The 12,092-nt window shown below is 45.6% G+C and overlaps 1 protein-coding gene across 1 annotated transcript in view; it reads right to left on the bottom strand.

The window, feature by feature from the left end:
• Positions 1–823: 823 nt before the first annotated feature.
• The window catches only part of stag1a (STAG1 cohesin complex component a), a 53,621-nt gene continuing 42,352 nt past the window's right edge, over positions 824–12,092 (bottom strand). The window contains exons 3-32 of the mRNA XM_015969625.3: positions 11,843–11,963; positions 11,565–11,720; positions 11,329–11,425; positions 11,159–11,235; positions 10,841–11,045; positions 10,601–10,752; positions 10,374–10,447; positions 10,159–10,282; positions 9,984–10,082; positions 9,826–9,905; positions 9,621–9,728; positions 9,435–9,549; positions 9,227–9,344; positions 9,033–9,136; positions 8,777–8,869; positions 8,270–8,563; positions 7,988–8,058; positions 7,703–7,871; positions 7,253–7,345; positions 5,712–5,886; positions 2,907–3,046; positions 2,695–2,796; positions 2,463–2,611; positions 2,257–2,385; positions 1,975–2,177; positions 1,738–1,906; positions 1,537–1,653; positions 1,357–1,471; positions 1,206–1,286; positions 824–1,040 (exon numbers count right to left, since the gene is read on the bottom strand). Coding sequence (XP_015825111.3) covers positions 1,017–1,040; positions 1,206–1,286; positions 1,357–1,471; positions 1,537–1,653; positions 1,738–1,906; positions 1,975–2,177; positions 2,257–2,385; positions 2,463–2,611; positions 2,695–2,796; positions 2,907–3,046; positions 5,712–5,886; positions 7,253–7,345; positions 7,703–7,871; positions 7,988–8,058; positions 8,270–8,563; positions 8,777–8,869; positions 9,033–9,136; positions 9,227–9,344; positions 9,435–9,549; positions 9,621–9,728; positions 9,826–9,905; positions 9,984–10,082; positions 10,159–10,282; positions 10,374–10,447; positions 10,601–10,752; positions 10,841–11,045; positions 11,159–11,235; positions 11,329–11,425; positions 11,565–11,720; positions 11,843–11,963 — 3,754 coding nt within the window. The 3' untranslated portion in view covers positions 824–1,016. The remainder of the gene's footprint in view (positions 1,041–1,205; positions 1,287–1,356; positions 1,472–1,536; positions 1,654–1,737; positions 1,907–1,974; positions 2,178–2,256; positions 2,386–2,462; positions 2,612–2,694; positions 2,797–2,906; positions 3,047–5,711; positions 5,887–7,252; positions 7,346–7,702; positions 7,872–7,987; positions 8,059–8,269; positions 8,564–8,776; positions 8,870–9,032; positions 9,137–9,226; positions 9,345–9,434; positions 9,550–9,620; positions 9,729–9,825; positions 9,906–9,983; positions 10,083–10,158; positions 10,283–10,373; positions 10,448–10,600; positions 10,753–10,840; positions 11,046–11,158; positions 11,236–11,328; positions 11,426–11,564; positions 11,721–11,842; positions 11,964–12,092) is intronic.

Here is a 12,092-nt window from a genome sequence, read left to right as displayed (position 1 = left end):
GCTGGTTTTGTTGTTAACCGTCTGGGATGAGGAGGGGAGGGATGGAATATACTTTAGAGTATGTAGGCCACAATTTGGCAACAAACATGATACATATTTTTAAAAAAAGCAAAAACTGTACAAACATCAGACAAAAACAAAACACACTTGATTTAAAACTTTAGTACTAAAGCTACAGAATTGAAAATATGTTTATTATCTTTTTTTAAAAGTTTTTGTAACTTAAAAAAGCCGTTATTTGGAGTGTGTGTGTGCGTGTGTGTGGAGGGGGGGGGGGGTGTTCTCTCCCAAGATTGGCCTCAAGACGCGCTTTCACAATCAAACCTTTCATTTGTGGACAAGTACAGGATTAGTTGGGTTCCTTCCTTCGGGTCAGCCCACAGCTGATGATCTGTGTGCGAGTGCGCCAGTACTCAACCATTATCACCACCAAGACTTCACGAGCACATCACACACCACGGACGAGAGATAGTGAACAGAGAAGAGAGATCTGTGGGTCCTAAAAGGAGCAAAGTAGAACATTTTAGTACGGATATCCTCTCCATGTTGGGTTTAATAGAAGGGCCGAAGTGCGACACCAATAGAAGGGGTGGGGGGGCTGTACAGAGGGTCTTGGTGCTCCGAGATGCTGACCATAAGCGTCGCTGTAACGGGAGAACTGAACAGGCCGACTAGGTTGAAGCGGCCTGAACGCCTTCGGATCCACCGCTAACGAGAGATAAACCGACGGGCAGCAGAAGAAGAGGAGGAGGAGGAGGAAGAACATGGACAGGACACAGCTCTCTAATAGTTCAGACCAGATTATGGAACCTCCAAAAGGATTCCAGGTGAGGTCCAGCTGATGTCGGATTCATAAAACATCCTTCCATCGTGTCAGAGACCGACAGCCTAACAGTTATTTTTCTTCTTCTTTAGAGTTTGATTGGCAGGTGATCTGGGTTCCCAAACCCTCCCCCCATTCCCCCCATTTTACTCCTGGTGTGGGTGCTGATAACAGGAACGTTACTTTGTCCAGATCAGAACATGGGCATGGTGAACCCCTGGAAGTAGGGAGAGGAGAGAGGATGTCAAAAAAAAAGACAAAAAGGGTGATAAATGTGGAATTAAATTTGGTGTGTTTGCATTAAATGTGAATAGAACCAATATGTTCTTTCTATAATTTAACCAAACAGTGTTTCTTTAAACTGTTTCCAAATCCCACATACCGACTCGTCTTCTATCATTGCCGCTGAGTCAAAGAAGTCTGGTCTCAGCTCGGCTCGCTCACGTCTGTTCCTCGATGGTGGCTGAAAATCAAACGGAAGTTGTGAGATTTGAATAAAACTAAAACAGGTTTTAAACGAAGGCGGAACTCACCAGATCGATCACCATGGTGTCCTCAAACTCCTCGTTCATGTCCTCTAGCTGCCCCCGTGATGACATCATCACATCTTCAAAGATGGGCTCAGCATCATCCTCCATCAGGCCGCGCCTGGAAAAGTAAACGCCACTGAAACAGGAAGTTCCTTAAGTCTTCTGTGTTTAATAAAGCCTTACACGGTCTGCCTGACGCCCTGATTGCTGCGCGACTTAATGTAGTTCATGCTTGTTCTGTCCTTCCTGTTCACCTCCTCCATTTTCTGCTGGCCGAGCCACGACATCTGCATCTGAGGACTGGAGACAGCCGAGTCTCGAGTTAACGACACAAGTCGGTTTGGTAATGAGGAAGAAGGGGGGTGTTATTTTTTATCATCATACTTGTGGACGTAGTCGTTCTCTGATCCCGGCTCGGAGTCTGGATCTGGCAAGTGTTCTGCAGGCCTGTTCTCTCTGAGGACTGTTGAAGTGAGCTGGGGAGTCTGCAGCGCCCCCGGTGTCTGGAGGGTGTCGTTACGCATCATCCAAGAGCTCTCCACACTGCTCTCTTCTGAAAATAAAAACATGGAGGTCAGCTAATGCGACGGTGATGAGGAGGGTACAAGCCAGGCCGCTCACCCTCGATGCGTTTCTTGTGCAGCGGCGGTCGTCCCTTCTTGCTGCGGACTGAGCCGGTCTTGCTGCTGGAGCCCGACGTGACGGACATGTGGTCCTCGTCTCCGCCCGTCAGCAGGCTGTTCCTGTACGAGATCAGTGGCAGCCACACATCCTCCCGACGCTCCGACATCGACTCCGACATGAACTTCTCCAGGTAGGAGTGACTGAAGAGAAAATTGCACAGAAATTCAGAAAAAAAGATTTTATCTTCTTTTTTCCCTGACCTGGAAAACGAGAACTTACACCGTCTTTTTGTCTTGGCGAATTAGTTTGGAGGAAAATTCGCTCAGAACCTCCAGGAAGGCCAGGTTGATGGGAGGGAACTCTGGTCCTCGAGGATTCTGATACTTGAAGGCAAACTCTATTCCATCCCTGGGATGAGACGAGACGAAAATGATAAAAACTTTTAAACCCAAGCACAGATCGATATAAAATCCCTCAGATCCTACTTGTGAAGCGTCGCAACAGCTTCTCTGGTTTTGATCTGATCCAGGCCAAAGGTGAGGGCGAAGCGGCGAGCCAGCTCCTTGATGCCGCTCACGTGAGACGACGTTCGGTCCAAGTTGGGACCCTGGTCCTGCAGCAGCTCGTTGAACAGCTGTGAAAACAAACACATCAGGATTCATTACGTGAAAACGACCGCGTAAGCGAAAGAAGAGCACGTCGCTGCTCTCGGCTCACCTGCTGCAGACTGAGGATGAGAGTCTTGGCACAGAGAATCTTATCAGTCTGTCTGGTTTTACTGAGCGTTTCTTTGATGATGTCACCGTAATCGTTGTAGTACTGAGGCAGAGGGAAAACAGGCATGAACGTGAACGAGGTCACTGCTTTAAGTTCAGAGCAAACCCTTTAGAGGGGAAGTTTAATGTCATGAGCCTCATTAACATATTAACCTTCATGTAGTGTTTGAAAATGTCAGCAGCAGCAGGCATGTCTACGATGTCATAGATGATGAGTTTACAGAAAGCTGCCAGCAGGTTCCTCCTCTTGTGAAGAGCTTCGATCTTGTTGGCTTCGTCCTCCTCGTCTCCTTCTAGAAACAAACGGGAAGAACGAGAAGGGATGAAGAAAAAGCAGAAATCCTCCACTCGTCTGATGGCAAATGCACCAAAACGGGGCTAAAACTTTACGGGTGTGATTCTAGAGCTACACCACGTTACGTTTGAGCATCGCCATCAGTGTACGTGTGACAGTCACTCAACTTTACAGGTACCCGACATGCAGGCATCCGCCAATCACAATCCTAAATCAGATTTCAGACCATGAGAGGTTTGACTTTATCACTAAACCATCCTCTCATGTGAGATTTTGTTGAATTGATGATGACTTGGACCACAGTCGGTTCAAGCTACACACATGAGAGTAGGTGTTGACACTTTTGACCTCTTGACTAATAGTTGAAGCTAGGGGTGGGCAATATAAACGATATAAGCAGGGTCCGAAATTAACACTCGCCACTCGCCAAATGCGAGCAAATTGCTCCGTTTGGCGAGTAAATTTTTGAGCTCTATCTGCCACATAGCGAGTAAATGTTTGCACCAAATTAGTTATGTTTATCAGTCATCTTCCATGGATTTCTGATACTCCTCCCGCCTGCATGCAACGTACGCGAAACGTGGGCGCCGCATCCAACGTAATTTCCGCCTATCCCATTCAATCAGTTTATCAAGTTAGCGGTTAGCTTCGTGTTAAAACTAGCGGTGAAATGTGGCGGTTTTTAACTGGAGTCAGCCAGCCTTCCAAAAGAAAACTCGTCGAACTGGAAGAAAAACCACCAGGACCAGTGGCAACCAGAAGATTTTGTGAAAAGTGGCGAACCGGAGATGGTGGAGTCGTGAGACAATGGCTACGCTATGAACCAGAATCTGATATGTGCAAATGAGCTGCACCGTTTGCCGCCAGCACGTTCGAGAGAAGAACTGTAACAACTCGTGTGTCATAGGAAATAAGACAATGAAGCTTGAGACTATTCGAGAACATGAAAACAGCAAATGCCATATTGCCTGCACTTCCATGTGCTCAATCTGAGTGTCTACTGGTGACACCCACGGTCTCGGCGCTAATGGCTATGTCAGAGAAAACAAGGAGTCTGACTAGATTTCAATTAAAGAGTTCATAAAAACATCTCTAAAAAATAAATAAATAGTAAAATGACAAAAGAGTTGTTTTTCTTATTAATTGATGTTTTAATTATTTTGTCACTCCTCTCTGTTTGGAATCAACATAATATAGAATAACATGCTTTAGGTAGATCATTTAGAATTTTGGTCGGTAAAAATATGCCTGGCCGGTAGATTTTCATCATTACCAGCCAACTTGGCCGCTGAGTCAAAAATTTTATTTCGGACCCTGGATATAAGGTAGAAATGACATAAAATTGGGTAATAATAGTTTTTGGCTATATCGCAATACCACGATAACGCATGATGTCACTAAGATGTGCACCCTGCCGACACTGGGGCAACTGGCAGTGACTGCGAGCATGGAGTGGGCGGAGGAGGAGGCCTATGTGCCTCAAGTGGCATATATTTGCCACGAGGATATTTAAAAGAATGTCATTTTGACATATATAAACAGAGGAAAAAATATATTGCAATATATATCGTTACAGCACATGCTTCAGATTATATCGCAATATAGATTTGAGGCCATATCGCCCAGCCTTAGTTGAAGCCTATCAAGTAAGACGTGGATCCAAAGATTCTGCATCAGGGTCGGTGTTGTGAAGGTTTGAAGCTATTATAGCTGTGATTCCATTCGTGTCTACTCAGCTTGACTCGAATCACGCTCAGTTGGACAGAATTTCCATCAGTAACGGGTACCACATTACCACTAACTTTTCACTACCTGCCTTAATGTTTCCAAGCGTACGAAAAAATGTTACGTTAGCGACTGTCAAGTCACTGATTGGCTAGGGGTGGAGTCACTGATTCTTTTAACGTTTTCCGCCAGCTGCTTCGCTGCCCTGCAGCCTTTTTTGGGTTCAGAGTCAAAAGGCCAGCAGTTGAGCCGAAATGATCAACATCACCACCACGTCTACCGTTGTTGGCTACAGTGGGTAGGTACTAAAGGACGTATTAGCATGCTAACAGAAGCTGTGATGAAAACCTTGCAGGAAAAAGACACATCTGAAGAATATTTTGAAAGTTTGGAGTGGTATGTTGGATTGTGAACGTAAAACTTGTTGTGGACCCACTATTTTATTGGAAGACATGAACTGGACCCTCGTTTTTGATCTGTTCGGTCCCTGATGAGAGGGTTGAGTGGTTTTAACATGCCGTGACATCTCTGGTTTTATTGTAGGGTTTTGCCTTTTGTTGGCTCACCTACAGTGCTTGGTTTCTTTGTCTGCTGTGATTATCTTTAATACTTTTAGTGTTTTGTATTTTCTGAGTGTGTTTCTTGTTTTTACTCTGCCTTCTGTACAGCATTTTGGTTGACTGTAAAGCTCTTTGTCTAAAGTTATAATCGTTGCAGTTTAACACCAACTTGACCCAGAAGAATGTCATTTACCGCCTGCGGTACATAAAACACCAGTAGGTTCATTTTCAACCAGATACCACAACTGCAGCATAACTTAAAAGTGCCATTCAAGTCTGTTTTTTTTCTAATGTCGGAACATAAATGGCATCGCTGGTATGGCTCATCCTCTCAGTTCCAGTCACAACCATCGCTGGGGCGTCAAGCATCCTCCTCACCCATGCTCTGGTTCTCATCATCCTGGTCGATGAAGACGTGATCCAGGACAAAGTTCAGAAGCTCGTTTTGCAGAGTGCCGTCAGGGTTGAAGACGAGCGGCTGGAGGCCCTCCCTCCCCCCAGAGGTCAGCTGGTGGCTGAAGATCATCAGCAGGTCGCAGAGCAGCATGAACGCCTGCAGGAGAGAGAGGGGGACCGACTTGACTTAACAGAAACTAAAGGCCAGCCCAGCCAGAATGGAAATAGGACTGGGACAATATCACAAGCAGCTTGTACCAAGCTTTGTAACCTGTTTTGTAACTGTAACTTTCATTTTGTAACTTGCAGAAAACAATCAATGTACAAATTTCAAATCACCGCTCTCAAAACACACATCTCAGTCTACAGTTACAAAACTCATGTCTACAAGTACAAAACATTTTGTCCCAATTTTAGCTTCCTTTCCAACCAATGACAGGTTTTGTCTGACCAGCCAATCGTGGGTCTTGGATTCCTGTCCAAGACAATTCCTGTTTGAAGCAAGCTAGAATCGGGACAAAGTGTTTTGTACTTGTAGACTTGAGTTTTGTAACTGTAGACTGAGATTTGTGTTTTGAAAGTTGTGTTTCAATTCAATTCTAAAATACTTTATTAATACCAGAGGGAAACTGATTGCTGTAGTAGCTCAGAATAATAATAATAATCAAGTCGTCAAAGAGTTATTGTATATTACAATGGCTGTTGGCAGGAAGGATCTCCAGTAGCGGTCAGTGTTGCAGCGAAACTGAAGAAGCCTCTGACTGAAGACACTCTTCCGTTGTCGGACAGTCTTGTGAAGAGAATGCTCAGGGTTGTCCATCATTTTCTTGATTCTCTGGAGAATCCTTCTTTACATTATCTCCTCCAGTGGTTCCAAAACTGCTGAAACTCTGGCTGAGTCCTTGAAAGGGCTTGGAGTTCCTCCATCTTGTTGGCCAGTGATCTCACATTGCCCATTATGATCGATGGAGGCGATGGTTTGAATTCCCTCTTTCTCTGTCTCTGTTTTGCTCCCGCTCTGCATCCACGCTTCTTGCGTTTTAGCTCATTTGGGATTTGTGGCTTCAGTTGAGGTATTATTTCAGTCTTTCCAATGTTAATCAGCTGCTCCCGATTGTAAACCAGCTTGCTGCCATAGTTACGCATCATAACAAATGCTCAAAAAGTGAAAAAAGCTAAAAAAAAAAGTGAAAAAAGCTAAAAAAAAAATAGCAAATCCTCCAAGCTTCACAGCACCAGAAGCAGAAAAGTAAAGAGTCCAAAAAAACCACAGTTTTTCTGGAGAAACTAGAAGAAAAAAATGCCCAAGAAAAGGCAAAACTTTGTGATTTGAAATTTGTACGCTGATTTTTTTCTGCAAGTTACTAAATAAAAGTTTTATGTTACGTACCAAAGTTACATGTTACAAAACACAAATTACATGCTGCAAAACAAAAATCACAGTAACAAAACATGTTACAAGTTAAATGTGATATCGTCCCAATCCTAGTTCCATAAGCCAGAAGGTAAACTCTCGTTCTGACCTGTTCTTTTACTAAAGTGTTGACATTGGACAGGCACTGCTGGCACACGGCCAAGAAAGACTTGACCACTCTCCTGAGAGCGATGAGGTCATCCTGAAAAAACAAGGCAGCACAAACATCGTTAGTAGACGTGTCACAAACACTTAACGCTCGGGTAGAAATCAATAAAACACCTCCGATGTGAAGCAGAATGAAATGCTGATGTTTTAATTAACGTTAGTAGGCAGAACAGTCGATGCACTCTCTGTCCAACAGCACAGGAAACACATTTCCTTTGACTTTTACTTTCATCCCTAACACATTATTAACACAGTGATGGTAACACCAGCAGTGAACCATAATTACGTCAATAAAAATGAATAAAGTTCTACCCATGAGCAGAAATAATATCTTAAACTGAGCTCGTGACCTCAGATGAGCCTGAGATCTGAGTGGAGGCAAGTTGAGCACCTTGCTGGGAACGCCCTCAGTGATCTTCACCAGCTGCCAGAGGATGGAGTAGTGGGAGCACTGGAGCGCCTGGACGGCGATCTGCTCCGGCATGGAGCCCTGCTCGATGCCCGCCTTAAGGAGGCGGTAGCAATTTCCAAACAAATCCCACCGCGTTAAGTCATGGGCGCTGAAAACAGAACTGGGGATTAAAAATCTGCTATCCTTAATAGTTTGATGTGAATGTCTGGATATTTTTGGTTCAATTTTTTATTTCTACACAGAGATTAAAGGGGTAAGTCGTACTTGTGGAAGGCTGTGAGTCTCTTAAGGGTAGACAGAACGTTGTAGATGTCGTCATCATCCGCTTCCTCACCCTGAATTAAAATAAACATGTTTTAGAGTCCGTTAAAACAACCATGACCCCACATAAAGGTTTAAATAAAGCAGCAACACTGTTAGTAATGTGAACTGCTCTGCAGCAGATACGTGATTTTTGGAGTTCCTGAGAGGAAATGATTTCAAGAAAAGCCGAGACAAGTATAGATTTCTTAGTTCTGATCATAAAGTTTATCTCTCCTGCCGTACCTCCTGCAGCAGCTCCTCAACCGAGTGTGCGAACCGGTCGGCCATCTCATCGATGAGCTGTGAGCGGGCGATGTCCACGCGGTTCATGATGGTGTACTCCTCCGAGCAGAGGATGCTATAGGTTTTGCTGCAGGCCTCCAGCACGTCCGTCTCAATGTGCTTTTCCACCACCAGCCGGATCTGCTTCAGTAAGGCATCCAGGTGCTTCTCCATGCGCCCGGCGCTGTACACGTCCAGGTCAAAGAACTGCGGGATCTGCAGAAGATTGGCGACCTTCTCGGCATCTGCCTGGTACTGTTAGGAACGAGACAAGGACACAAATCCTCACACATCTATTACCTACTCTGCACACTTCTCAGAGACGGTCAGCAACGCTCTCCACAACCAGACTAAAACACTTGGATCATTTATGTGGACAAGCACATCGATCTTCCATCCTAGACATTAATCACACGCCGCGCTCTGGGCTTTCCTCTGCAGGAAGCAGCTTTTAAAGCAGAGCCTTACCTTAGATAACAACATGGGCAGAGCCATGATGAAGTGCTCAGTCAGCTTATTCTTATCATCTATCTGGGTTTTTCTCTCCTTTGCTGTCAGAACCTGGACAAACGGGAGCAAAACTTACTAACAGGCGGTGATAAACAACTTTCTGATTTAACTTTTCACACTACGATAACAAGCAAAGACAGACAAAAAGCTAAATAGGCCAAAACTGAGACTCATTTCGACCTTGAACCCTGTAACTTTAGAGTGAATAACCCACCCGTTTGCCAGTGCCTCTGCCAACAGGTGGATGTGCCTCGGCTGCCTGTCGGATGGTGCACACCATCAGCTCTATCAGCGCGCTCTCCTGTCTGTCTGAAAGCACTGCACACACACACACAGAGAGAGAGAGCGAGAGAGAGATATTAAAGGAGAGGAAGCCATCTTTCGGCTCGTTTGAAGTGTTGTCCTTACTCTCTTCTCCCTGAACTGGCTCCTCCAGCAGTAGTTCAGTCATGCACTCCCAGTCCTTCAGCAGCTCCTGTGAACTTTCCCACAGCGAGTCAACCAGATACGCTGCGTGCTCGTGAAGCTATGCACCAAAACACCAAGAAACCACATCTGAGTTTTGTATTTGTGTGCCTCCGAGTCAAACACCGAAAGTATCATGAGGGCGTGTTACCTCGCTCTCCAGGAAGAAGAGGACCAGCATGCGGATGAGGTTTCCGTTGGGACTGCTCCTCCCTCGGCGTTTAGCCAGGGCTTCTTCTGCCTGTGGGTCGTGGCGACTGAACAATCTGTGAAAAGAGCGAGACGATAATTTAATTCCAGTGATACAGATGCAGAAACTACATTAGATAAGACTCACTTCCTGTGAAGGAACTCTCCAGCAGCAACAGCCACCGGTCGGTGAGCAGAGTAAACCAGGTGGTAAACATTCTCACAGTCTTCATTCGACAAGGCGTCCTCACTGCCCCTGCAACAACCAATCAGAGCAAGCCGTGTTACCGTGGTTTTCAGAAGTTATGGGACAGGAAATACGGTTTTCCATAGGAAGCAGCAAAGCTACTCACTGCAGGATGAGTGTAACCAGTCTGATGGCCTCCACGGCCACGTCATACTCCTTATCCAGCGTCATCGAGACTATTCGGTCCTGCCAACACGAAATCAAAGCATTAAAGTGGGAAACAGCAGCGAGGAGCTAGAATGAACACAAAAAACACAATTTCACCTTGAAGCGATTGGTGAAAAGCTCCAGCTTTGGAAACAGCTCTCGGTTTGTGTAGAGGTTCTGCAGAGCCTTCAAACATTTCAAACGCACCTCTCCTTGCTGAAAAACAAGAAGTAGGTGAAGCTCAGCGCCCCCTCGGCGAGTTTAAAACGCGCCGACGGGAGGGACGGCTCACCCGGTCGTGGAGAGTCCAGCCAACATATTTTAGATAACTGTCGTTGAGAAACGCGTCGCTGTACATCTTCATCCACACACCGATCTCCTCGATGCAAATGGCTCGGATCTCAGCGATGGCATCCCTACGAAGTAAAAACGTTGCCATGGTAACCTGCTTTCTTTCAGACAATACGTTTTGTAGATGATGAATAAGACGATAAACTGAATGTTTACCTGTAGCGATGCACAAAGATGCCCTTGAAGATGGAGTTCATCATGTTCTCGATTTCATCTTGGTTCTCCTGGAGCTGCATTGGAGACGCACATTTTGTGTTTTATTATCTATAAATTAAAGGATTCTAATCTCTGCTGTTTGTTATACAATTAAGATTTCCTCTCAGATGTATTTTCTTTTAGACTTTAGGGGGATATTTAGGGGTGAAAAAAGACCACGATCCAACCTCCTTCCTCTTCTGCAGCAGCAGCTCCAGCTTCTCGTTGGCCCGCTTGACAACGATCTTGTTCCTCTCGGCCTCGTACTGTCTCTGGGTGTTGTCCTGGTGAATGCTGAGGTTCAGAGCCACGTTCACCAGCGCCGTCATCAGCTTCATCGCTACACAGAGACATAAGCGTATGTGTGAATGTGATTAATAGCTATTATTAACTGTCCGATAATCATCACCAGCTGCTCTTAAGGATACCTGCGAGCGTGGACGTGTGCCTGAAGGCTCGGACCTGTGAGTCTGACAGCCCAGTGAGGAGGGAGATCACCGTGTCCATCATGTACTCGTCATAGATGATGCTGTACTGACACTGGCGGATCAGAACGCAGATGAACTCGCAGAAGTTGTAGCGGAACTTTTTCCACATGGGGCCTGGCATGGTCAGAGGATAGTCGCCACTGTCCTGCAGACACAGTGAGAGAAGGGGCGTTCTTTCAGCTGAAGCTGCGTCACACCTGATGATAATGTCCAGTTCCACGTTGTGACCGTCCTCGGTTCACCGAAACACACGGTTACCTCATCAAACTCCTCCGTCATCTTACGGATGATCTCTGCGTTCTGCATGTTCCTGAACATCTCTATCCTCACAGTGCCTGGGAACAAAAACACGGCCTTAGTTGGTTTCAACGTAAATACCGACTCGCTTGTTGGACGTTTATGTGTGTGAAACATAAAAGCAGCTTCACCTTTGCAACCCGAGCACTGGATGAAAAAGTTGATCAGGTCCAGGAGTGCCAGGTCCCGGTCTTGTTTGTAGGACTCGATCCACTCGTCCACTACAGACTGCAAACACGAACAATCCAAACCATCAAAACAGACTTCAAATGAGGCATTTCACACAAGAACAAACACTCTTTGGGTTCGTTAGAGATGCTGCTAAATGAAACAGCCAAGATAATTATTTAAAGCATTTTGCCCTTACCTGCATTGCACTTTTACCAAGTTTGACGACTTCAAAGAGCGTGACGGGGTCTCCTGCATTCCCGTTGTGCTGAGCCACGCCGTTTGCCTTCCCCCGGCCTCTGACCATCCCCATGGGCTTCTCTGCCGGCGTCTTCCGAGGCTTCTTATTGAACGTCTTTGGCAAAGAAAAGAAATAATTGTTAAAAACATAAAAGACAGTCGCTTGCTGGATTTTGACGTAAAAATGCTTTAGAGAATCTAAATGAACAGAACTAAAGACGCGTAAGAAGCTCCTACCTGCGCCTGTTTTCCGGGCCTCCCTCTTTTCTTCTTCCCTTTCATCTCGGGGTCTTCCATCTCACCCATGCTCATGCTCAGACCCACAGCTTCTGTTGCTCCAGACTCATTGGAGGAGTCCCTGGAAGCGTTAACAGTGAGGTATTCAGAGGAATCGCACTTAAACCCGGAAATAAACCCAACTCCTACTCATTAGTTTGTTACTAAGGTACTTGTCACATGATCTGTGGCCGTTTATGAAACGCTGAGT

Source organism: Nothobranchius furzeri, chromosome 18 (assembly GCF_043380555.1).
Source record: "Nothobranchius furzeri strain GRZ-AD chromosome 18, NfurGRZ-RIMD1, whole genome shotgun sequence".
NCBI lineage: Eukaryota > Metazoa > Chordata > Actinopteri > Cyprinodontiformes > Nothobranchiidae > Nothobranchius > Nothobranchius furzeri.
This window is presented reverse-complemented; position numbering and strand designations above follow the sequence as displayed.